The sequence below is a fragment of the Sapajus apella genome, unplaced genomic scaffold, assembly GCF_009761245.1.
Source record: "Sapajus apella isolate SASKATOON/1434 unplaced genomic scaffold, GSC_monkey_1.0 scaffold122, whole genome shotgun sequence".
NCBI lineage: Eukaryota > Metazoa > Chordata > Mammalia > Primates > Cebidae > Sapajus > Sapajus apella.
In genome coordinates, this window is record NW_022437062.1 from 8,441,281 (window position 1) to 8,468,160 (window position 26,880).

Consider the following 26,880-nt stretch of genomic DNA (forward strand, 5'->3'; position numbering starts at 1 on the left):
AGTGCCTCAAGAGCTGAGCCACAATGTAGAATAGTGCAATTCGGTGGAGAAGAAGGCTGACAAGCAGGGAAAACAGTGGCCTGCAAAAGAAGTCATGGGTGAGAGATAAAACAGCTGCCTTCAGTTATTTAAGACCTCACTATCACCATCATGGAAAAGGAATCAGACTTATTTTGTGTAGCTTCAACCAAGCTGAAGTTTACCTGTTGACTTGGGGTGTGCCAGGATCAGGGGATAAAAGTAATCAAGGAGACAAAGCTTGCTCACCATAAAGAAGGGCTTTGAGAGAACTAGAGCTCCTCAGAAGAAAAGGCGGCTGGATTATTCATCAAATCCAGATGCCGCCAGGGAGAACGTGATCTAGAAGGAACTACATATATAGCTTTCACACCATTTTATAGATTCCTAAGGGTTCTGCAGCTCCTCCTTGAGAGTACCAAAAGGAAGGGAGCTGAAGACTCCCCCAAGTTTTATTCCTATCTGCTTTTTATTGGACTTCTACATATGAAGCTCTAAGAAGGCAATTTAATATAGCAGCTATTTTTGCTGCAGATTTATATTCAATTTTGCTTTAAAGTAAAAGCATGTGTCCAAAGTTTATATTTATATGTAGAGAATCTAAGGGGCAGTTATTTTACCATTAAACATGAAATATTACTGAGACTCAGGGCTATAGAAACATTTGAAATGAAATGTGATTTGTTCCAAGCCAGTCTCCAAAGAGGCCAATGTATCTAGGCGATTCTGGCTTTGTACATATGTTTAAGTGAACCCTTCAAATCTATTTGAACTTCAGTCACCCTGTCTGTGAAAGAGAAGGGTAAAGAATACCTCCTTGCAGCAAAAAGGGTCATTAGGAAGATCAAATGAGATAATGTATATAAAAATGTTTAGTACATCAGCCAGCATGAGTTAGCAAAGTCTTCAAATGTTCCTTATTATTCATTCTTTGATTACTTATGTTTTCCAACAGCTTTGGGACCCCAGAACAGAACAACGCATTTCATGACTGAGTTTGTCCTCCTGGGTTTCCATGGTCAAAGGGAGATGCAAAGCTGCTTCTTCTCATTCATCCTTGTTCTCTATCTCCTGACACTGCTAGGGAATGGAGCAATTGTCTGTGCAGTGAAATAGGACAGGCGGCTCCACACACCCATGTACATCCTCTTGGGAAACTTTGCCTTTCTAGAGATCTGGTACATTTCCTCCACTGTCCCAAACATGCTAGTCAATATCCTCTCTGAGACTAAAACCATCTCCTTCTCTGGCTGCTTCCTGCAATTCTATTTCTTTTTTTCATTGGGTACACCAGAGTGTTTCTTCTTATCATTTATGGCTTATGATCGGTACCTGGCCATCTGTTGCCCATTACACTACCCCTCCATCATGACTGGGAAGTTCTGTGTGATTCTGGTCTGTGTATGCTGGGTAGGCAGATTTCTCTGCTATCCAGTCCCCATTGTTCTGATCTCCCAACTTCCCTTCTGTGGGCCCAACATCATTGACTGTTTTGTGTGTGACCCAGGCCCATTGTTTGCACTGGCCTGCATCTCTGCTCCTTCCACCGAGCTTATCTGTTACATCTTCAACTCGATGATTATCTTTGGGTCCTTCCTCTCCATCGTGGGGTCTTACACTCTGGTCATCAGAGCTGTGCTTCGTATTCCCTCTGCTGCTGGTCGAACTAAAGCTTTCCCCACATGTGGGTCCCCCCTAATGGTGGTGTCTCTATTCTATGGAACACTTATGGTGATGTATGTGAGCCCAACATCAGGGAATTCAGCAGGAATGCAGAAGATCATCACTCTGGTATACTCAGCAATGATTCCACTCTTAAACCCCCTTATCTACAGTCTCTGGAACAAAGACATGAAAGATGCTCTGAAGAGAGTCCTGCAGTTAACTGTTATCCAAAACTGAGATATCTTTGAAAAAGGTGCCAAATTGGTCGCCTCTGATTTTAACTTTTTATAACTGTAGAGAGTAGCTTTAGTAGTATGTTCTGGCCCACCCTCAGGTAGACAGACTTATCTTTCACAGTTTCTTAGCAGTTCAAGTTCAGCTCATGAATTATAAATGCCAATGCTCAATAAAACATTTTAAACATATGTGGCCTCACTGAGTAGTTATGTGGTGGGTGGGTGCATATATACATATATTATTTTTCTGTGATGTATCTTTGCTAGTTTTAATCTTAGCTGACAGAAGAAATCAGTTGCATATGTACCCAAGCCTTTCAAAAACATGAGATCTGGCTAGGCACGGTGGCTCATGCCTATAATCCTAGCACTTTGGGAGGCCAAGACTGGAGGATCACCTAAGGTCAGGAGTTCAAGACCAGCCTGGGCAACATGATAAAACCCTGTCTCTACTAAAAATACAAAACTAAGCTAGGACTGATGGTGCACACCTATAATCCTAGCTACTGAAAAGGCTGAGGCATGAGAATTTCTCAAACGTGGGAGGCGAAGGTTGCAGTGAGCTGATATCATGCCACTGCCCCACAGCCTGCATGATAGAGCAAGACTGCATCTCAAAAAAAAAAAAAAAAAAGTGAAATCTTTTCAATTCAGAAAAATGTTTTTTTTCTGAAATGGAGTTTCACTCTTGTTGCCCAGGCTGGAGTGCAATGGCACAGTCTCAGCTCACTGCAAACTCCACCTCCCAGGTTCAAGTAATCCTCTTGCCTCAGCCTCCCAAGTAGCTGGGATTATAGGTACCCACCACCACATCTGCTTATTTTTGTATTTTTAGTAGAGACTGGGTCATTTTTGTATTTTTAGTACAGACAGGGTTTCACCATGTTGGCCAAGCCGATCTCAAACTCCTGACCTCAGTGATACACCAGCCTTGGCCTCACATAGTGCTGGGATTACAGGCATGAGCCACCATGCCCGGCCAGAAAATAAACATTCTTAAAGAATACTTGTGTGTCAACAGGCCACCAGAAAAAACCTAGTAAAGACCTCTTTCATTGTTTGAGATTGTCTTTCACACCAAGAACAGAATATGCTTTAAACCTCTATGCTTCATACCTCTATCCCTTAGAGAGGAAAACCAAACTCTGCCATTCAAAGCCTTCACTCAATAGACTGGCCCATTCAGTTTTTTCTCCTAGTGATACACTGTACAAGTCTTGCACTTCATGAAGATCAGTCCTCAGGCATATTTAGTCTCAAATGGGTATCTTTACTCATAGCACTTCCTCTCTAAATTAGTTGTGACAACCCCAGTATCACTTATAATATGGAACAATGCCCTAAACATATTTTTATTTGTACCCAGCAGTTTCCATGTCAAATTGGCACCACAGGAACACATTTAATCTAGGGCTTTACCTATTCCACAGCATAAAACCACATGCTGTTTGAGCACAAACTTAAGAAGACCATGGTGTTTCCTCAGAGTAAATATAACACATTATTTTTAATAATCCCTGTAGGAAATGTTAACAAAAATATCAATTAAACCCCCAGGCAAATGTATAAAGGTCCCTAGAGACAGCACAGAAAGTTACAGAATCACTGGAACATGAAGGGACACCTGAGAATTCTCCACAGTGGCTCAAATGAGGCATAAATTAAGACCAACACATAGTTTCGACACCCTCAATGAGAAACAAACCACTAGAATCTTAGGGTACAAGAAAAATGAAATAAGCCACTGATAAAGCTCTCACCCAGGACTTCCATATGATAGCCAATGAAGGAGAGAGTCCTTGTGGCCCCCCTGCAGGCTCTCTACAAGATGATCTAGGAAAGCCTCCTGGTATGCTAGAATATTGGTTTGTCTTTTAGCTCAAAAACCAAAAGAAAAAAAAGGAAAAAAAAAATCCCTCAGAGTGTTTAGATCACCATGCAATTCACACTTTCCAAAACAAATGCACTAGTCATCCACAGGTCTTTCCCTTCTCAGGAAGTGCCTGAGGCACCAGGAATGCTATGACTTTTGTAGAGATTTTGAGCTTAATAGTATGGAACTAGCTTTATCCACTGGGACTAAAATCTAAAGAAAACTGAATTTTTTTAATCTTCTCTCTCAGTTTTCCTCTCTCTGTCCATTCTATTACTTGCTCTGCACCTTCAGAAGTGATATTTAAAAAGAAGAAAGGATAAAAATCAAATCAATGCTTTGGAGGACTAAGATCTCACATAGGTTTAGTAATGAATATATTTGAAATTGTTTCTTACAAATATGTTGGAAATTATCTGTGAAATTTATTTACCATGCTTTCCCTATGGCTAATAATTTTTCTACAAGGTTTTTGTTTGTTTGTTGTTTTCAATGTCAATGAAAGTAGTCTAAGCTTAAAGAAGCAGCTCAGACTTGTGCATTTTGATTTTGGGTCAAAGTCTGTGAATCTGAGTTCAAAATCATGTTGTTTCTTCTCTGTTGCAAGGACAAGTGACTGCTCTCTGCATCACTGCTTTCTCATCTTGTTGAGGAGAGGGGTTTCTTGCTTGGAAAGGAGGAGAATACAGAGAGGACCCATAGAGGGGAACCATTCTTTCATGATGTCGTACAAAAATGACCCTCAATGTAGGTTTAGCTTAGTTCTTCATAATCATCCTAGTTTAAAAATTAAAAATCACTGATCCCCATCTTGAAGTTTCTTTCTTTTTGGCTTCTTGTCCACCAGACTACAACCTTCTGCAAAACCAGCTCTATGAAAAGGTTTATGTTTCCTTCTAACATAGTAGATTCATAGTTCACCTTGTGCATTACTAACTTGTGGGGTCTGCAACAGCTGTATGATCATAAATGTGTTTCTTGGCCGGGCGCGGTGGCTCACGCCTGTAATCCCAGTACTTTGGGAGGCCGAGGCGGGTGGATCACGAGGTCAAGAGATCGAGACCATCCTGGTCAACATGGTGAAACCCCGTCTCTACTAAAAATACAAAAAATCAGCTGGGCATGGTGGTGCGTGCCTGTAATCCCAGCTACTCAGGAGGCTGAGGCAGGAGAATTGCCTGAACCCAGGACGCGGAGGTTGCGGTGAGCCGAGATCGCGCCATTGCACTCCAGCCTGGGTAACAACAGTGAAACTCCATCTCAAAAAAATAAATAAATAAATAAATAAATAAAAAATAAATGTGTTTCTTATTTAATATAACCTCACTGAATAGGGGTTTTTTTTTTCTATTTGATTATGTTCAGTGAGTACTATAAATAATACTATATATATGCATATATACACACATATATTGTGTGGATATATATATTTACATATAAAATGCATATATCACTTCTATCAAATACTATACATGTGTGACTTTTGAGACAAATCTAAGGCAAATTATCTTCTTATCAATCAAAAAAGTTAAAGATATCTTGTTAAAATTTTTCTGAAGCGTGCCCTATGTTAAAGCTATCATTTACTCTTTCCTTGGAGTTCTATTTGATTCTTGAAAATATGTCTTATTTGGTGGTGGTGTTCTAAAGAAAACAAACCAAATTTTGGAAAATGAGCAAATAATTATTTTTGAAATAACACCTTTGATTCTCTTATATCTTTTTTTGAATATTTGGAGGCTATTTTTTTTTTACATATACTAAAGAAAGATCTTCTAAATAGTGAATTTTTGAGAAAATTCTAGAAAAATAAGAGGAACTTTAGAAGAAAATATCTCAGTAACTGCAGTTTTATTCTCTAAAATATCTTATATGTTATCTTTAATGAAATATTTATTTTTAAATGCATATGGAGCATGATAAATTATAATGTAAAATTAGTCACCAGGAAATGAATAATTATGACATTTTATTGCTAAAAGTAAATGATTAAATACCAAATTGTAAATAAGCCATAGTACAATATAAATGTCTCTAACTAGGAAAACGCAAAATATATAAAGAATTTGATCATCTAAATATCCTGGTTGATTTTCTCTTGGTATCACTAAAAAGAAAAGTTGGAAGAAAATAAATACTCCTAAACTAAAAATAGCTCCAGAAAGAAATTATATGAAATAATGTCAAATCACAAACCACTCAAAGCTGTCAAAAGTCTCAGATTTGAATATATTTAAAACGATGGCATGTGTCTTCATATTTTGAAGTGAAGAGCACTAAGTAATTGCTATATATGAACATCTTTTACTGAAAAACAAATTAGATATAAAACAAACCATTTTTGCCTCTATTTCAAGACTTTTTTTATATCAAAAGAAGATGAAATGTTTATTTTTGTCCATTGCCACAGAAAATTCAAACAGCCTGGAGTTTACAAGAATCAGAGCCAAAGGACTTATTCGAGAAAGATAAATCAGGATTTGCTTAGGAATTTTTTTTAGAATATCTAATATATTCACCTGAAAGAGTCAAACTCCTTATCCCCCCAAAAAAGCTTCAGGATGCCTTATCAGCAAAGTAAATTGCCATTGCCTATCTGTGTTCTCTCCACAGTCTGGGGGAACCATGAATAACTCACAGATATCTACTGTGACACAGTTTGTCTTGTTGGGCTTTCCTGGTACCTGGAAAATTCAGATCATCTTTTTCTTTTTTATATTTTATTTTATTTTTTATTTTTTTCTTTTTTTTTCTTTTTATTGAGACGGAGTTTCGCTCTTGTTACCCAGGCTCGGCTCACCGCAACCTCCGCCTCCTGGGTTCAGGCAATTCTCCTGCCTCAGTCTCCTAAGTAGCTGGGATTACAGGCACACGCCACCATGCCCAGCTGAATTTTTGTATTTTTAGTAGAGACGGGGTTTCGCCATGTTGACCAGGATGGTCTCGATCTCTTGACCTCATGATCCACCCGCCTCGGCCTCCCAAAGTGCTGGGATTACAGGCGTGAGCCACCGCGCCCGGCCCAGATCATCTTTTTCTCAATGATTTTGTTGGTCTACATCTTGACTCTGACTGGGAATATGGCCATCATCTGTGCAGTGAGGTGGGATCACCGGCTCCATACACCTATGTACATACTTCTGGCCAACTTCTCCTTCCTAGAGATCTGGTATGTGACCTGCACAGTCCCCAACATGCTGCTAAATTTTTTTTCCAAAACCAAGACTATATCCTTCTCTGGATGCTTCACTCAGTTCTACTTCTTCTTTTCCCTGGGCACAACTGAATGCTTCTTCCTCTGTGTCATGGCTTACGATCAGTACCTGGCCATCTGCCACCCTCTTCACTATCCCTCCATCATGACTGGTCAGCTCTGTGCCATTTTGGTATCTCTTTGTTGGCTCATTGGTTTCCTTGGACATTCAATTTCCATTTTCCTCATTTCTCAACTACCTTTCTGCGGTCCCAACATCATTGATCATTTTCTGTGTGATGTGGACCCACTGATGGCATTGTCCTGTGCCCCTACTTACATCATAGAGCATGTGTTCCATTCTGTGAGCTCTCTTTTCATCATCCTCACCATGGTGTACATCCTTGGGTCCTATGCCTTAGTACTCAGAACTGTGCTTCAGATTCCTTCTTCAGCCGGATGGCAAAAGGCCTCCTCTACCTGTGGATCGCACTTGGTTGTGGTGTCTCTGTTCTATGGAACCATAATGGTGATGTATGTGAGTCCCACATCTGGCAACTCAGTTGCTATGCATAAGGTTATCACACTGATATATTCTGTGGTAACACCTGTCTTAAACCCTCTCATCTACAGCCTTCGCAACAAGGACATGAAATATGTAAAAAAAAAAAAAAAAAGTAAGTCTATACAGAGTAGGTTACCCAAATCCAGGGTTAAAAGAAGTCATATGGAGTCAGCCAGTGAAGCATTGCCCACATCAGAGAATCTACAGTTTGGAGAGCCCACCTCAAAAAAAGAAAATATTTCATGAAAAAGACATTTAGACTACTGTTAAGCCTATAAGGTAACAATATCTAAGTCAAGAAAAGGACTTTCTGCCTTTACTTCTTTCCCACCCCAAACCTAGAATAACCAGAGTCAGCAGACTAATGGAGGAAAAGAGAAATGAAAGGTCAGAGGGAAACAAGCAGATCAAGCCTAAATCAGATCCAGTTTGGAGGAATGAGTTTTAATTTGGATAAAAAAATTAAAATTTTAGTTTTAGACTATACAGTCAGCCTTCAGTTATCTATGGGTCCCACATCCATGGATTCAACCAACCTCAGATTGAAAATATTTGGGGGGAAAAATGTATCTTTACTGAACATGTATAGATTTTTTTTCTTGTCACCATTCCCTAAATAATACAGTATAACAGCTATTTACATTGCATTTGTATATACATAACCTAGGGATGATTTAAAGTATGTGGGAGGAGGTTACAGTGAGCTATGATTGTGCCACTGCACCCCAGCCCTAGCAACAGACCCTGTCTCTAAAAAAATGAAAAATAAAATAAAGTATAATGACGGTGTGCAATAAAGTGTGGGTGATATGAAAATACTACACCATTCTACATAAGGAACTTGAGCTTGTGGATTATGGTATCCACAGGAGGTCCTGGAACCAATCCCTCATGTCTACTGAGAAACAAATGGACTAGAATTCCTAATGGCCTGGATAAGGAGGTCACATATTAAAAATAAAAATGGTTATAAAAGGTACCAGCCCAAGATAGTATCCATAGGTGGAAATAAATTACACATCAGAAAGTGTTTACAATAGACATGGTGGGGAAAAATCAAGCTCCTTTATATTTATATCCTACCAATGCAAATCATTCAATAAAATAGTTGTAGCTACAAATGTTTAAATGTTGCTGTAGCCTAAAAGAGGAAGAAAGCTCCTACCTGAAAGACCAAGGGACTCTCCTGGAAAGCCCCCTTGGACAAGTGGAAAACACTATGCTTCAGGGTAAGTAGAAGGGCCTAAAAAAAATGGGGAAATGAGCGATAGGTGTTGGCTCACACCTGTAATCCTAGCACTTTGGGAGGCCAAGGTGGGCAGATCATGAGATCAGGAGTTCAAGATCAGCCTGGTCAATATGATGAAACCCTGTCTCTACTAAAAATACAAAAATTAGCCAGGCCTGTAGGCACATGCCTGTAATTCCAGCTACTCGGGAATCTAAGACAGGAGAATCACTTGAACCTGGGAGTCAGACGTTGCAGTGAGCAGAGATCACACCACTGTACTCCAGCCTGCACAACAGGCGAGACTCCTTCTCCAAAAAAAAAGGGGCGGGAGGGAATCCTTAGCCGGGGGTGGTGGCTCACACCTATAATCCCAGCACTTTGGGAGGCTGAGGCAGGCAGATCACAAGGTCAGGACTTCAAGACCAGCCTGGCCAATATGGTGAACACCCACCTCTACTAAAATACAAAAGTAGCCAGGCGTGGTGGTGCATGCCTGTAATCCCAGCACTCAGAAGGCTGAGGCAGAATCACTTTAACCCGGGATGCAGAAGTTGCCATGAGCCAAGATCACGCCACTGCACTACAGCCTGGTGACAGAGTGGGACAGTCTCAAAAAAAAAAAAAAAAAAAGGTAATGGAATTAGAAAATCTGCTTAGGATGGTACTAAAGATAAGGTTGAACTACCAATCACAGTTTTGCCTTCAGTCAGCCCTAATATTTCAGTGGCTCAGCTGAACTTGTTAGTTGAAAAGGGGCAGCAAATATTTGTATTACTCTCAATAACTCAAAGCATCCTACTGCTGCAACTTATTAGATGTCAAATACATAGCGTCACCTGTCTAAAACCAATTCTTTTGTTAATATTCAGCTTGGACATGACTTCCATCCTAAGGCCATTCTCACATCCCTAACCTATACTGTGTTTCTCTTCTTGATATATATGGAAAACACAAGCTTATATTCCAATTACTGTACCTAAAGACTATGAGGTCCGTTATGTGTCGGTGTCTCTCCCCCTAGACAATTAGACTTTTGAAGATAAGAACAGTGTCAGGGGAGGATCTAAGATAGCCGAATAGGAACAGCTCCAGAGTTCAGTTCCCAGCAAGAACAATGCAGAGGGTGAGTGCTCACCATGTTTCCAAACAAGTTTGCACTGAGCACAGGCCAGGAGATTCCCAGGCCAAAAAGTGCCATGAGTTTTCAGCACAGCTGGTGCAGCAGGTTGGTGCACAGAAACTCACACAAATCTGGGCAGTCAGCCATTTCAACTGGTGCCTGGAATGCCTGGAAGACAGAGCCGCCCATTCAACTCAAAGGGAGGGGGCTGAGACAGGGAGCCAGGTGATCTGTCTAGGTGGGTACCACCCCCACAAAACAAGCAATCTGAAAAACTCTGGATTGAGAGTTTCGCAGCAAGGACAGCTGGACCCAGGACGGTCCAGCTCAGTGAGGGGGATGGGTATCTGCCACTACTGAGGCAGTCCACCAATACCAAAGCAGTTCACACAGCAACTGGGCAGGGCCTGTGGCAGCTCAGCAACACCTCTGCTGGCAGACTGTGACTAGACTACTCCATGTGGGGCAGGGCATCTCTGTAAAAAGGCAGCAGCATGTCAGGCACATATAATTAAAGCCGACCTTCCTAGGTCAGAGCATCTGAGAAAAGAGGTGGTTATGAGTTCTTCTGCAGCAGACGCAAAGGTACCTGCCCAGCAGCTCTGCACAGAACAACGGAGCTCCCAGCACAGCACTTGAGCTCCTATAAGGGACAGACCATCTCCTCAAGCACCTCCCCGACCCCCATACCCCTAAAGAGACACCTCATAAAAGAGAGCTCAGGCCAGCATCTGGCAGGTACCCTTCTGGGATGAATATAACAGAAGAAAAAACCAGCAGCAACCCTTACTGTTCTGTAGCCCCCATGGGTGATCCCCAGGCAAGCAGGGTCTGGAGTGGACCTCTAGCAATCCTGCAGCAGAGGGGCCTGACTGTTAGAAGGAAAACTAAGAAACAGAAAGAAATAGCTTCAACATCAACAAAAAGGATGTCCACTCAGAGACCCCATCCAAAAGTCACCAACTACAAAGATCACAGGTAGATAAAGCCACTAAGACAGGAGGAAACCAGCACAAAAAGGATGAAAACACCAAAAACCAGAATGCCTCTCCCTCTCCAAGGGATCACAACTCCTCACCAGCTAGGGATCAAAGATGGATGGAGAATGAATCTGATGAACTGAAAGAAACAGGCTTCAGAAGGTGGGTAATAACAAACTTTTCAGAGCTGGAAAGAACACGTGGTAACCCAATGCAAAGAAACTAAGGGACTAGAGAAAGGGTTAGCTGAGAATGCTAACTAGAATAAACAGCTTAGAGAAGAATATAAATGACTTGATGGAGCTGAAAAACACAGCATGAGAACTTAGCAAAGCATATACAAGTTTCAATAGCCAAATCGACCAAGCAGAAGAAAGGATATCAGAGACAGAATATCAACTCAATGAAATAAAATGAGAAGGCAAGAATAGAGAAAAAGAGTGAAAAGAAATGAACAAAGCCTGCAAGAAATACGGGATTGTGTGAAAAGACCTAATCTATGCTTGATAGATGTACCTGAATGTGAGCGAGAGAATGAATCCAAGCTGGAAAACACTCTTCAGGATATTATCCAGGAGAACTTCCCCAATCTAGCAAGGCAGGCCAACATTCAAGTCCGGGAAATACAGATAACACCACAAAGATATTCCTCAAGAAGAGCAACCCCAAGGTACATAATCGTCAGATTCACCAAGGTTGAAATGAAGGAAAAAATGCTAAGGGAAGCAAGAGAGAAAGATTGGGTTACACACAAAGGGAAGCCCATCAGACTCACAGTGGATCTCTCAGCAGAAGCCCTACAAGCCAGAAGACAGTGGGGGCCGATATTTAACATCCTTAAAGAAAAGAACTTTCAACCTAGAATTTCATATCCAGCCAAACTAAGCTTCACAAGCAAAGGAAAAATAAAATCCTTTACAGACAAGCAATTGCTGAGAGATTTTGTCAACACTAGGCCTGCCTTCCAAGAGCTCCTGAAAGAAGCACTAAAAAAGAAAAGGAACAACCAGTACCAGCCACTCCAAAAACATACCAAATGGTAAAGACCATTGACACAATGAAGAAAATGCAGCAAAACATGCAGCCAGCATCAAAATGGCAGTATCAAATTCACACATAACAATATTAACCTTAAATGTAAATGGGCTAAATTCCCCAATCAAAAGACACAGACTGGCAAATTGGATAAAAAGTCAAGACCCACCAGTGTGCTATATTCAGGAAACCCATTTCATGTGCAAAGACACACATACGCTCAAAATAAGTGGATGAAGGAAGATTTGTCAAGCAAATGGAGAGCCAAAAAAAGCAGGAGTTGCAATCCCAGTCTCTGATAAAACTGACTTTAAACCAACAAAGATCAAAAGAGACCAAGAAGGGAATTACATAATGGTAAAAGGATCAATGCATCAAGAAGAGCTAACGATCCTAAATATATATGCATCCAATACAGGAGCACTCAGATATATAAAGCAAGTTCTTAATGACCTACAAAGAGACTTAGGCTCCCACACAATAATAGTGGGAGACTTTAACACTCCACTGTCAATGTTAGACAGATCGACAAGACAAAAAATTAAAAAGGATATCCAGGGCTTGAACTCAAATCTGGACCAAGTGGACCTAATAGACATCTACAGGACTCTCCACCCCAAATCCACAGAATATACATTCTTCTCAGCACCGCATTGCCCCTACTCTAAAATTGGCCACATAATTGGAAGTAAATCACTCCTCAGCAAATGCAAAAGAATGGAAATCATAATAAACCGTCTCTCAGACCACAGGGCAAATAAATTAGAACTCAAAATTAAGAAACTAACTCAGAACCGCATAACTTCATGGAAACTGAACAACCTGCTCCTGAATGTCAGCTGGATAAACAATAAAAAGAAGGCAGAAATAAAGATGTTCTTTGAAACCAATGAGAATGAAGACACAATGACCCAGAATCTCTAGGACACATTTAAAGCAGTGCTTAGAAGGAAATTTATAGCAATAAATGCCCACCAGAGAAGCAAGGAAAGATAAAAAATCAACACCCTATCATCAGAATTGAAAGAGCTAGAGGAGCAAGATCAAAGAAACTCAAAAGCTAGCGGAAGACAAGAAATAACTAAGATCAGAGCAAAACTAAAGGAGATAGAGACACAAAAAAACCTTTCAAAAAAATCAATAAATCCAGGAGCTGGTTTTTTGAAAAGATTAACAAAATAGACTGCAAGCCAGATTAATAAAAAAGAAAAGGGAGAAGAATCAAATAGATGCAATAGAAAATGAAAAAGGGGATACCACCAGATACCACTGTATTTCCACAGAAATACAAACTACCATCAGAGATTATTACAAACAATACTATGCACATAAATCAGTAAACATGGAAGAAATGGACAAATTCCTGGACACTTGTACCCTCCCAAGCATAAACCAGGAAGAAGTTGAAACCTTGAACAGACCAATAACAAGGGCTGAAGTTGAGGCAGCAATTAATAGCCTATCAAACAAAAAAAGTCCAAGTCCAGACACATTCACAACTGAATTCTACCAGACATACAAAGAGGAGCTTGTATGATTCCTTCTGAAATTATTCCAAGCAATACAAAAAGAGGGAATGCTTCCCAAATAAATTTATGAGACCAACATTTCCTGATATCAAAACCCGGCAGAGACTCAACAGAAAAAGAAAACTTCAGGCCAATATCCATGATGAACAGAGATGCAAAAATCTTCAATAAAGTACTGGCAAACCGGTTGCATCAGCACATCAAAAAGCTTATCTATCACGATCAAGTAGGCTTCATTCCAAGGATGCAAGGCTGGTTCAACATACGCAAGTCTATAAATGTAATCCACCACATAAACAGAACCAAAGACGAAAACCACATGATTATCTCAATTGATGCAGAGAAGGCCTTTGACAAAATTCAACAGCACTTTATGCTAAAAACCCTCCATAAACTAGGTATCGAAGGAACATATCTCAAAATAATAAAACCTATTTATGACAAACCTACAGCCAATATCATACTGAATGGGCAAAAACTGGAAGCATTCCCTTTGAAATGTGGCACTAGACAAGGATGCCCTCTCTCACCACTCCTATTCAATATAGCATTGGAAGTTCTAACCAGAGCAATTAGACCAAAAAAAAAAAGGTATTCAATTAGGAAAAGAGGAAGTCAAATTGTCTCTATTTGCAGATGACATGATTGTATATTTAGAATACCCTATCATCTCAGCCCAAAATCTCCTGAAAATGATAAGCAACTTCAGCAAAGTATCAGGATACAAAATCAATGTGCAGAAATCACAAGCATTCCTATACACCAAAAACAGACAGAGGGCCAAATCATGAGTGAATTCCCATACAGAATTGCTACAAAGAGAATGAAATATCTAGGAAAACAATTAACAAAGGATGTAAAGGACCTCTTCAAGGAGAACTACAAACCGCTGCTCAAGGAAATAAGAAAGGACACAAACAGATGGGAAAACATTACATGCTCATGGTTAGGAAGAATCAATAGCATGAAAATGGCCATACTGCCCAAAGTAATTTATAGAGTCAACACTATCCCCGTCAAGCTACCAATGGCCTTCATTACAGAACTGGAAAAAAAACACCTTACACTTCATATGGTACCAAAAAAGAGCCTGCATAGCCAAGACAATCCTAAGCAAAAAGAACAAATCTGCAGGCGTCACGCTACCTGATTTCAAACTATTCTACAAGGCTACAGTAATCAAAACAGCATGGTACTGGTACCAAAACAGAGATATATACCAATTGAACAGAACAGAGGACTCGGAGGCAACACCACACATCTACAACCATCCAATCTTTGATAAACCTGACAAAAACAAGCAATGGGGAAAGGATTCTCTGTTTAATAAATGATGTTGGGAAAACCGGCTAGCCGTATACAGAAAACAAACTGGACCCCTTCCTGACACCTTACACTGAAATTAACTCCAGGTGGATTAAAGACTTAAACATAAGACCTAACACCATAAAAATCCTAGAAGAAAACCTAGGCAAAACCATTCAGGACATAGGCATAGGCAGGGCCTTCATGGCTAAAACAGAAAAAGTATTGGCAACAAAAGCCAAAATACACACAAATGGGATCTAATTAAACTCCAGAGCTTCTGCACAGCAAAGAAACAATCATTAGAGTGAACCAGCAACCAAGATAACGGGAAAAAAATTTTGCAATCTACCTATCTGACAAAGGGCTAATATCTACAATCTACAAAGAACTAAAACAGATTTACAAGAAAAAAACAAACCCATCTAAAAGTGGGCAAAGGATATGAACACTTTTCAAAAGAAGACATATATGAGGCCAACAAACACATGAAAAAATGCTCATAATCCCTGGGCATTAGAGAAATGCAAATCAAAACCACATTGAGATATCATCTCACACCAGTTAGAATGGCAATCAGTAAAAAATCTGGAGATACAGATGCTGGAGAGGATGTGGAGAAATAGAAACACTTTTACACTGTTGGTGAGAGTGTAAATTAGTTCAACCATTGTGGAAGGCAGTGTGGCGCTTCCTCAAGGACCTAGAAATAGAAATTCCATTTGACCCAGCAATCCCATTACTGGGTATATACCCAAAGGATTATAAATCATTCTATTATAAAGACACATGCACACGTATGTTCATTGCGGCACTGTTTACAATAGCAAAGACTTGGAACCAACCCAAATGCCCATCAACTAGACTAGACAAGGAAATGTGGCACATATACACCATGGAACACTATGCAGCCATAAAATATGATGAGTTTGTGTCCTTTGTAGGGACATGGATGAATCTGGAAACCATAATCCTCAGCAAACTGACACAAGAACAGTAAATCAAACACCGCATGTTCTCACTCACAGGCGGGTGTTAAACAATGAGAACACATGGACACAGGAAGGGGAGCATCACACACTGGGGTCTGTTGTGGAGGGACCAAGGAAGGGACAGAAGGGGTATGGGGAGGTTGGGGAGGGATAACACAGGGAGAAATGCCAGATGTAGGTGACAGGAGGATGGAGGCAGCAAACCACATTGCCATGTGTGTACCAATGCAACAATCCTGCATGATCTGCACATGTACCTCAGAACCTAAAGTACAATTTTAAAAAAAAAGAATGAAAGGGTAGCTCAATATAAGAAAATAATTAATCAATATACTACATTAACTACACTAAGTCAATAATCAGAAGAGGAAATTAAGAAGCCAAATGCAAGGCTAGGCACAGTGACTCGCACCTGTAATGCCAGCACTTTAGTAGGCTGAAGCGGTGGGTCACTTGAGTTCAGGAGTTTGAGACCAGCCTGGCCAACCTAGTGAAACCCTGTCTCTACTAAAAAATAAAACAAAAATTAGCTTGGTATGGTGGCATGCACTCATAGTTCCAGCTACTTAAGAGGCTGAGGCAGGAGAATTGCTTGAACCCAGGAGGCAGATGTTGCAGGAGCCAAAATCATGCCACAGCACTCCAGCCTGGGCAAAATAGTGAGATTTCATCTCAAAAAAAAACAAAAAAGCCAAATTTATTTATAACAGCATCAAAATAGCTAAATACTTGAAATTAATTTAATTAAAATGGGATCAGACTTATACACTAAAAACTACAAAGCATCATGAAATAGATTTAAGACAAGTAAATGCACAAACATCTCATGTTCATGGATTAGAATACATAACATCATTAAGATGGCAATAATTCTCAAAGTGATTTACAGGTTCCATGCAATCTATATCAAAATTCCAATAGCCTTTTTCACAGCAATACAAAAGCCCATACTAAAACTTATAGGGAATCTCAAAAGACCCAAAATAGCCACAAAAAAAAATTCTTGAACAGAGAGAAAGGACTCATACTTTCTGATTTTGAGACTTACTACAAAACTATAGGAATCAAGGTAGTGTGGTACTGGTATAAAACAGAAATATAGATCAACAGAATAGAATTAGAAGTTTAGAAATAAACTTGTATATCTGCGGTTAATTAATTTTTAACAAGGGCACCAGGATTATTCAATGAAGAAAGAGTAGTCTCCTTAACAAGTGGTGCTGGGACAACTGGGTATCATGTGCAAAAGAATGAAATTGAACTGTTATTTTATGCCATATAAAAAATAACATTAATCAAACACCTAAATATAAGGGATAAAGTTATAAAACTCTTAGAAGAAAACATAGATTTAAACCTTTGTATCCTTGAATTAGTCAACGGTTCTTTAGATGAAAAGAGCAGGGAAAAAATGTGAAAATAGATAAGTGAGCCAGGCTCATGCCTCTAATCCTAGCACTTTGGGATGCTGATGGAGGAGGATCACTTGAAACCAGGAGCTCAAGACCAGCATGAGAAACAATGCCAGACCCTGCCTCTAAAGAAAGCTTAAACATTAGCTAAGCACACATGCCTGTAGTCCCAGCTTCTCAGGAGCGTAAGGTGGAAGGATGCCTTGAGCTCAGGAGTTCCAGGCTTCAGGGAGCTATGATGGTGCTAACTCTAGACTGGAGACAGAGCAAGATCCTGCTGAAATCAATAAATAAATGGGCTTCATCAAATTTTTAAACTTTTGTGCATCAGAAGACACTATCAACAGAGTGAAAAGGCAACCTATGGAATAGGAATACATACTTGCAAAAGTCACATATCTGTTAAGTGTCTAGTGTCCTGAATATATAAAGAATTCTTACAACTCAACACCCAATTTTTAAACAGGCAAAGGACTTACATAGACATTTCTCCACAGAAGCTATACAGATGGTCAAAAAGTACATGAATAGATGCTCAGTATCATTAGCTATTAGGGAAATGCAAATCAAAACCACAATGAGATACCACTCCACATCCACTAGAATAGTTATAATTTTTCTTAAAAAACTGAATATAACAGGTCTTAATGAGAATATGAAAAAATTGGAATTCTCTTCTTTGGCTAGAGGCACAGAGAAAAAAAAATTGGAATTCTCATATATTCTTGGAGGAAATGTAAAATGATGCAGTCACTTTTGAAAATAGTTTGTTAGTTTCTAAATAAGTTGAAAATAGAAGTACCATAAGACTCAGCAATTCCACTCCTAAGTATATACCCAAAATAATTAAAAACAGATTTCAAATAAAAACCTATACATGAATGTTTATAGCCGTACTATTCACAATAGCCAAAAAAAACCCAAACGTCCATCAACTAATAAATGTATTTTAAAAAGTGGTTTATCCAAGTGATTTAATATTATTCAGTCATAAAAAGGAATTAAGTACTGAAACACAATACAACACAGATAAACTTCAAAAACGTTATGCTGACTGGAGACCAGATCACGGCAGACAGGAAGCAGACTAGATTGCAGCTCCCACTCGGACAGACAGAGCAGTGTGTGGAGGCTCACATCACGAACTCTTACTTCAGAACAACTTCAGGAATAAATCAGGAAAGCTAAGAGAACCCACAGACCCTCTGAAGGGAGTAGATTGCTCCTGCAGGACCCAGGAAACACCCTAAACACTGTGAGTGCCCAAGCTGTGGAAGTGGGAAAGGGGAATTGTCAATCCCTAAAAACAAATTCTCACTGTGAAACCTGAAGGTCTAGATCACAGGAGAAGATACTGACCTTACCTGGAGCTGAGTCAATTTAGAGAGCTGAGTGAAATAAGGGGTAAAGAAAAACAGGAAAAGTCCTGTGGGCTCGCTGGGTCCCCTAGCAAGCCATTTCGGCCTTGCCTCATAGGGGTCCTCAGAGAGGGCTGCCAGCAGCACTGGGGAAGGGTCACAGGGAGAAGGAAACCTCCAGATGAACTTCATAACAATTATACCTAATCAAGAAGTCTCCTGGCCAGAACTCGGGGAAGGGCGTGAATCCGGTGTGCAGACGCCACAGGCCTACTTGCTTTCGCAGCTGGAAAACTAGTAGGCTGGGGTAAGTTCTCAATCCTGCTTGCCCACTGCCTGGAAACAGACTTGGTGTTATTGAGGGGAGGGGCATAGTGGGAGTGAGACCAGCCTTTTCAGTTTCGTGGGAGCTGGCTGAGGCCTGTGACTGTCGGCTTTCCCCCACTTCCCTGACACCTGCATGACACAGAGAGGCAGCCACAACCCTCTTAGGAACATAACTCCATTGACCTGGGAACCGCACCCCTAGCCCCTACAGCAACTGCAGCAAGACCCACCTAAAGAGAGTCTAAGCTCAGCTAGGCCTAGCCCTGACCCCACCTAATGGTCCTTCCCTACACACCCTGGTAGCGGAAGACAAAGTGCAAATGCTCTTGGAAGTTCTAGGGCCCCACCCACCACCTGTTGCTCCCCATACTACCACAGCTGACACTCTCTTGAAAGCACCACCTCCTGGCAAGAGGCCAATCAGCACAAAAATAGTGCATTAAACAACCAAAGCTAAGGATCCTCAGAGTTCATTTTACCCGCTCCCCCATCCTCCTTCCACTGCCCCCCACCACTTCCACCAGAGCAGGTGCTGGTATCTATGGCTGAGAGACCAAAGGTTGGTTGACATCAAGGACTCTCTGCAGACAACCCCCAGTACCCGCCCAGAGCATGGTAGACATGCTAGGTGGCGAGATCCAGAAGAGAGATAACAATCACTACAGCTCACATCTCAGGAAGCCACATTCCTAAGAAAATAAGGAGAGCACTACCTGAAGGAATCACCCATGGGACAAAAGAATCTGAACAACACCCTTGAGCCCTAGACCTTTCCTTGACAGAGCCTACCCAAATGAGAAGGAACCAGAAAACCAATTCAATATGACAAAACAAGGCTCTTTAACACCGGCAAAATATCATACCAGCTCAACATCAATGGATCCAAATCAAGAAGAAATTTCTGATTTACCTGAAAAAAAATTCAGAAGCAGTTATTAAGCTAATCAAGGAGGCACCAAAGAAAGGCAAAGCCCAATTTAAGAAAGTCAAGAAAATGACACAAGAAATGAAGGGAGAAATTTTCAATGAAATAGATAGCATAAATAAAAAACAATTAAAATTTCAGGAAACAATGGAAATGCTTATAGAAATGCAAAATCTCTGGAGATTTTCAGCAATAGAATTGAATGAGCAGAAGCAAGGATTTCAGAGGTCAAAGACAAGGTTTTTTTAATTAACCTAATGCAATAAAGACAAAGAGAAAAGTAAGAAACTATGAACAAAGCCTCTAAGAAGTCTGGGATTATGTTAAATGACCAAACCTAAGAATAATTGGTGTTCCTGAAGAAGAGAAATCTGAAAGTTTGGAAAACATATTTGGGGGATTAAATTTTCAATCAGACAAGAGAAAAAAATAAAAAGCATTCAAATCAGAAAACAGGAAGTCAAACTGTTGCTGTTTGCTGATAATTGTTTACCTAGAAAACCCTAAAGACTCCTCCAGAAAGCTCCCAGAACTGATAAAAGAACTACCTGAGGCCAGGTGGTGGTCCATGTCTGTAATCCCAACACTTCGGTAGGCTCAGGCAGGAGGATCACTTGAGCCCAGGAGTTTGAGATCAGCCTTGGCAACATAGTGAAAGTCTATCTCTACAAAAAGAAACCAAAAAATATGAGCTAGGCATGGTGGCACACACCTGCAGTCTCAGCTACTTGAGAGGCTGAAGTGGGAAGATCAATTGAGCCTGGAAAGTAGAGACTGCAGTGAGCCAAGTATTGCACCACTGCATTCCAGCCTGGGCAACAGAACAAGACCCTCTCACACACACACAAAGTACCCGAGGCAGGGCAATTTATAAAGAAAAGAGGTTTTATTTGACTCATTATGCAGGCTATACAAGCATGGCACCAGCATCTATTCAGCTTCTTGTGAGGAAGCTTTCACTCACAGCAGAAAGTGAAAGGACGGCAGGTGTGTCACCCCATGGTGAGAGAGAGAACAGGAGAGGAGCTGCCAGGTCCCTTTTCATCACCAGCTCTTGCGTGAACTAATAGAGAACTTATTACTGCAGGGAGGGCACCAAGCCAGTTATGAGGGATCCACCCCCAAGACCCGAACATCTCCCACTAGGCCCACCTCAAACATATTTCAGCATAAGATTTGGAGGAGACAAACCTCCAAACCATATCACTAAGTATAGAAAATACCAATGCAGAGGTTCAATCCAAAGATTTTTACGTAATTTGTCTGCCATAACACCTGAATATCAGGAGTTTTTTTTTTTTTTTTTTCCTTCTTTACTGTGTGACTCTAGCCAAAGAAGGAGTGTTAAACAGTCCCCTCAGGTGCTTCTAATGACTGGCCTAGACCATTGCTATTCAGTGTGGTCTGTGAACCAGCAAGGTCAGCATTACCTAAGAGCTTGTCAGAAAATCACTCTCTCAGGTCCCAACCTTCTGAATCAGACTCTGCAATTTAACAAGATGTCCAGGTGACTCATATGCACATTAAAATTTGAGAACTCCTAGCACAGATTGTCATTGAATCTTAATTTCACTTACAAGCTTCCCCAGTAGCCGTCAATGAAGATTTTCTCCTTGCTTATCATTGTCACCTTTCCTTAGGAGTCATCTTTGAAGAAGTAGATTAAGAGGATCCTAGGAAGAAACCCCAATTTTTCAGGAGAAAAACAAAAAGCCAATTATTATTTTTTTTTTAATTGAAGCTAAGGCCTGGCGTGGTGGCTCATGCCTGTAATCCCAGCACTTTGGGAAGCCGAGGTGGGTGGATCACAAGGTCAGGAGTTCAAGGCCAGACTGGCCAACATGGTGAAACCCCATCTCTACTAAAACATACAAAAATTAGCTGGGCATGGTGGCTCATGCCTGTAATCCCAGCTACTTGGGAGGCTGAGGTAAGAGAATTGCTTGAACCGGGACCCGGGAGGTGGAGGTTGCAGTGAGCTGAGGTCACGCCACTGCACTCCAGCCTGGGCTACAGAGCAAGACTCCATCTCAAAAAAAAAAAAATTGAAGCTAAATCTATTTCTAATTTGCATTAGTTTCAAATCATCCACTGTTAGAAAGTGAAATGAGTGGAAACAGACAATCTGACTAAATTTGTCGATTCAATGATTTTGTACATGAACAATTTTGGAATTCCTTGCACATTAATTACACATTATTGGGTCACTCAAGTCTGCTCCCACCCAACACCAACCGCGTGGTCTTTACAGTGAAAGACTTCAAGAATATTTAGTGAATTTGATTTTTTAGTGACCAACAGAATATACTTTTCTGTTTCTCTGTGTTAAAGCACTTCATTTAAGCTACAGAGAAAGATGCGTTTACCCATATGTCTCAGCTTCAGAACTACAGTCATAGGCAAAACTACCATTTATTTCACTGATCTCCACAGACGATCACTCCTTAATAGAACGCAAGCTGTTTCTAACAGAAAGCCGCTAGAAATTTGGTGATTCCCTGGCTCCTCTGTTTCCCTAATTCTAGCCAATATACTAGAATTAATAATACATATATACAAGCTAATATACAAAATTCTAGGTGAGCCCCAAGGGTTGGAAAGAGAATGCTCTCCAGGGAAATTTGGGTAAGCCAGAGACCACATAGGGAGAGACACAGAGCTTTACAGTAATCCCTGAGAGGAAACACAGATTCTCATGTTAAACATCTCAGCAAATTCTGAGAAAAGCCTCTGGAGTTTCCAGGAATGAAAGGCAACAAACCACATATAATGCCCTCACCTGGAATTTTCCTCATCAGAGCCAGTGAGGAGAAGATGCTTGATGCTGAGGTTATGCTCAATTCTCCCATGCCCACCGCCCTCTCCAAGCTGAGCCAGGAAAGCCATCACTGTGTGTAAGAAAAAGAAAAGAATTCATGGTCTGAGCTACAACCACTGCTGTGATATACTACAGAGTCTCTTTGACTTTATAAATCTGATTAGGCACTGTTTCTCTGCAAAGACTCAAAGTGGGCAGTATGATAGCACAGGGTAAAATTTCCATATGTGAATCCAGGACGTACATTCATTGGATAAAAAGTAATGCCCTTCTCTCAGCCTCATTTGTAAAATGAAGTTAGATCATTATACCATTTCTTCTAATTCTATGATTTTGTGATTATTAACAACCATCTTTCTGAAAACAATCTACTTGCCAGGAGTAATCAGGTGGTATGTCCTTCTCTCAGGTTACCTGGGAAGACAGTATACTAAATGAGGGACATTCGAAAGAAGGCTATTAAATCAAGCTATCACACTTAGGGTGGTGGACTGGGGGGTGGATTGGTGGTTTCTTGTACTGGAAAGGAGTACAGTGCATGAAAGAGCTGGTCTCCTAGGATTGTAGCTCAAATAATGATATATCTCAAAAATAAGGGAAACAATCTGTTTGTGGCATAAAATAATGAATATTCCATTCTAATTACCTAACTATTCCCAGACAGAATTTTGGAGACTTTGGAGGGGGATGTCATATGGAACTTTGTGGAATCAGGTTATTCCATCAATGCAGAAACTCTGAAATTGGTTCCTTGGGTTTTTCTATTAAGCTCCCCACCCTTCGATCATTCCATTACTTATCTATACTTCTCCAAAGTCTTCAGGAAAAACAATGTTGCTGCTAATAAAGTACTTACAGAGTAGGGTAGTAGAAAAGATGAAATGTGCTGTGAAGTTGTCAGTGCATAATGGAGAATGTCCTAAACTGTTATTCTCATCAAGCAGGCTTGGTCCATTTTTCAGAACAAAGGGCAGGAGGCTCAGATCTCCCAATTCTGGTTCCCAATTTAAATCTGAGCCTGGAATTGTTCTCTGACCTGTGTATAGTAGAGAAAGTGATTTATTTATGTTTCATAAATAACAATGTGGAAATCACCTACTGAGCACCTTATTCAAGGAAGATGGTAAACAAATACCTTTTAAATTCACCATTAATTAAAAAGCTGGACAACTTCAGAACTTTGATGCTCCAAATTTCCTTTTTTATGCATCTTAAAAACTACCACAGAGCTAGTGATATGGAAGTTCAAATCTTCCACATGTATTCCACATCATGTACTCCCAAGGATACATGATGCTTCCTCCAAATTCTGTATTCTTTATTGCCTTTCACATTTTTCTCTTATGTTCCTGACAAAGTTATGACTGGTGACCTGCAATACACAAGACAAGAGATCTTAACTTAACAAGAAACTCAATATTGAAACTACCTTTTTGTTTTTGGGGGTTTTTGTTTTTTGTTTTTTTGGTGAGGTGGAGTCTCACTTTGTTGCCCAGGCTGGCGTGCAGTGGTGAGATCTACGCTCACTGCAAACTCTGCCTCTTGAGTTCAAGCAATTCTCCTGCCTCAGCCTCCCAAGTCGCTGGGATTACAAGCATGCACCGCCAAACCCAGCTAATTTTTGTATTTTTAGTAGAGTTGGGGTTTCACCATGTAGGCCAAGCTGGTCTCAAACTCCTGGCCTCAGTGATCTGCCCACCTTGGACTCCCAAATTGCTGGAACTACAGGCATAAGCCACTGTGCCCAGCCAAAACTATCACTATTTTAAGGCTTAATCAGCACATTTTAAGTATTAATCAAGTATGAGATTACTGTTGTTTAAACACATTTGTATATTTTATTTAAATCTTAAATACATAAATTTGTTGCTACTGAAAAGTACATACCTAGTCAAATATTTGAAAATGTCCTTTCCTTCCTTTCAGTAAACAAAATTCTACTAGATAAGATTGCACACAAAACCCCATTTGATCTCAGATTCTTTTAGAAAATCCCTTTGCTTTTATCAAACAAAATGCTCACTAAACTAAATTTTTGTATTGAAAATGTCATTTTCTTTATTTCATCTACATGGTATCTGATTACAAAAAGTAAGATAGTTCCTTTTTGTATCGTATGTGTAAAAAACATAAAAATAAACACTGCCAAATCATTAGAGATATTTTTAAAATATTATCATGGAGTTGTCTCTCTATGCAGCAAACTATTTTGTTGTCAAAGATCTAACCCAATTTCATATCAGTTATCCTCAAAATGTCTCTTTTAACAAGTTAGGCTAAATAAGAGAAAATTGATAAGCTTGTGCTAGAAAACCCATAATCAACATTGGAAAAAAAAAATCAAAAGCTGAAAAGGTCTTCTCGAGCATCAAAAGAAAAGAAAAGAAAGAAAAGAATTTGTCTAGTTCTGCCACTAGTGTAGAAAATTCTAGCTGCATTAGATTCTAGCAAAATAACACTGAGACTTAGAACCACAATCAATTCAAAATATGGTAGGATGTATTCCCACCTGGTCTCAGAATATCTTCTGTATTTTCCTGTGTAGCTCAAGTTCTCATCTTGACAAAGGTCTTGAGATGTGTAGAAAGCAAAGAAATTTGGATTACACTCATGTCTTTCTTCTTCGTAGATTTAAGATCCATGAACAAGTCAGCAACACACGTTGTAACGGAGTTTATTCTCCTGGGATTCCCTGGTTCCTGGAAGATACAGATTTTCCTCTTCTCATTGTTTTTGGTGATTTATGTCTTGACCTTGCTGGGAAATGGAGCCATCATCTATGCAGTGAAATGCAACCCACAACTACACAACCCCATGTACTTTCTGTTGGGAAACTTTGCCTTCCTTGAGATCTCGTATGTTTCCTCCACTGTTCCTAACATGCTAGCCAACATTCTTTCCAAGACCAAGGCCATCTCATTTTCTGGGTGCTTCTTTCAGTTCTATTTCTTCTTTTCACTGGGAACAACTGAATGTCTCTTTCTGGCAGTAATGGCTTATGATCGATACCTAGCCATCTGCCACCCACTGCAGTATCCCGCCATCATGACTGGAAGGTTCTGTAGTAAGCTGGTGTCTTTCTGTTGGCTCATTGGATTCCTTGAATACCCAATTCCCATTTTCTTCATCTCCCAACTCCCCTTCTGTGGTCCTAATATCATTGATCACTTCCTGTGTGACATGGACCCATTGATGGCTCTAGCCTGTGCCCCAGCTCCCATAACTGAATGTATTTTCTATACTCAGAGCTCGCTTGTCCTCTTTTTCACTAGTATGTACATTCTTCGATCCTATACCCTATTGATAACAGCTGTTTTTCAGGTCCCTTGTGCAGCTGGTCGGAGAAAAGCCTTCTCTACCTGTGGTTCTCATTTGCTTGTGGTATCTCTTTTCTATGGGACAGTCATGGTAATGTATGTAGGTCCTACATATGATGTACCAACTTTATTGCAGAAGATCCTCACACTGGTATATTCCGTAGTGACTCCTCTTTTTAATCCTCTGATCTATAGTCTTCGTAATAAGGACATGAAACTTGCTCTGAGAAATATCCTGTTTGGAATGAGAATTAGTCAAAATTCATGAGCCAAAGATGTGCCATACTTACAAGTTCTAATGAAGAACCAAGCGATGTTATCAGTTCCTTCAGCAGCCTTTTAGTCCTCAGTCTGAGCAGTTACAGGTTGTATATTTCACCTGGCAGTGTGCCCCACTTACATACATTTTCAACACTTACTACTTAAACCTTAATTAACTGGTCTTCAACATCGACTAAAAAGTTTTCAAAGCCTGTCTTTATTAGAATGATAAAATGGAATTGCTATTTGAGATGCCCTCCTGCTGACATGCCCCATGGTTCATCATTGCATGTCTTCTTTCTCATTGCAACAAGACAATAAACCCAACTTTGTTCAACTACAGATATGTTCCTAGGAGTCTTTGACTGAAGGAAATCAATAGTAGCACCATACCCAGCAAACAGTAAGGCCTCAAACATGTTTTAAAAATATTTCTATCTCAATGTTTTTACTAACAAAAATAATATCGATTGTGTAACAAATTCAAGCAATATGGAAGAATTTCCATCTTTACTCCCATATTTACCAATTTTCATCTTTGCTCCCCAGAGTCAATACATGTAAATCCCTCTGGCACTCAGCACTTCTAACACGGCACCGCTAAATCTATTTCATTTGTTTTCCATTTCTTCCCAACATCAGCCCTCAGCCCTAGTCAAGCCAGTTATTTTATTCAACTCTATCATTTTTTCACTTTTTCTTAGACTGTTCTTTCTTTTC

At 40.1% G+C, this 26,880-nt stretch overlaps 3 protein-coding genes across 3 annotated transcripts; all 3 read left to right on the forward strand.

Moving 5' to 3' along the window:
• The first annotated feature begins 590 nt into the window (after positions 1–590).
• LOC116538746 (olfactory receptor 11H6-like) lies at positions 591–2,051 on the forward strand. Its single transcript, XM_032261273.1, is given in 1 exon segment — positions 591–2,051. A coding segment is annotated over 1 exon segment (915 nt). The 5' UTR covers positions 591–1,005; the 3' UTR covers positions 1,921–2,051.
• A 3,785-nt stretch (positions 2,052–5,836) lies between these two features.
• LOC116538804 (olfactory receptor 11H7) lies at positions 5,837–8,098 on the forward strand. Its single transcript, XM_032261352.1, has 2 exons — positions 5,837–6,485; positions 6,815–8,098. The coding sequence occupies exons 1-2, from the start codon at positions 6,418–6,420 to the stop codon at positions 7,794–7,796; spliced, it is 1,050 nt and encodes a 349-aa protein (XP_032117243.1). The 5' UTR covers positions 5,837–6,417; the 3' UTR covers positions 7,797–8,098.
• A 17,080-nt stretch (positions 8,099–25,178) lies between these two features.
• LOC116538748 (olfactory receptor 11H4) lies at positions 25,179–26,211 on the forward strand. The gene has a single exon (XM_032261274.1). It carries the CDS (start codon positions 25,193–25,195, stop codon positions 26,165–26,167), a length of 975 nt encoding a protein of 324 aa, XP_032117165.1. The 5' UTR covers positions 25,179–25,192; the 3' UTR covers positions 26,168–26,211.
• Positions 26,212–26,880: the final 669 nt, after the last annotated feature.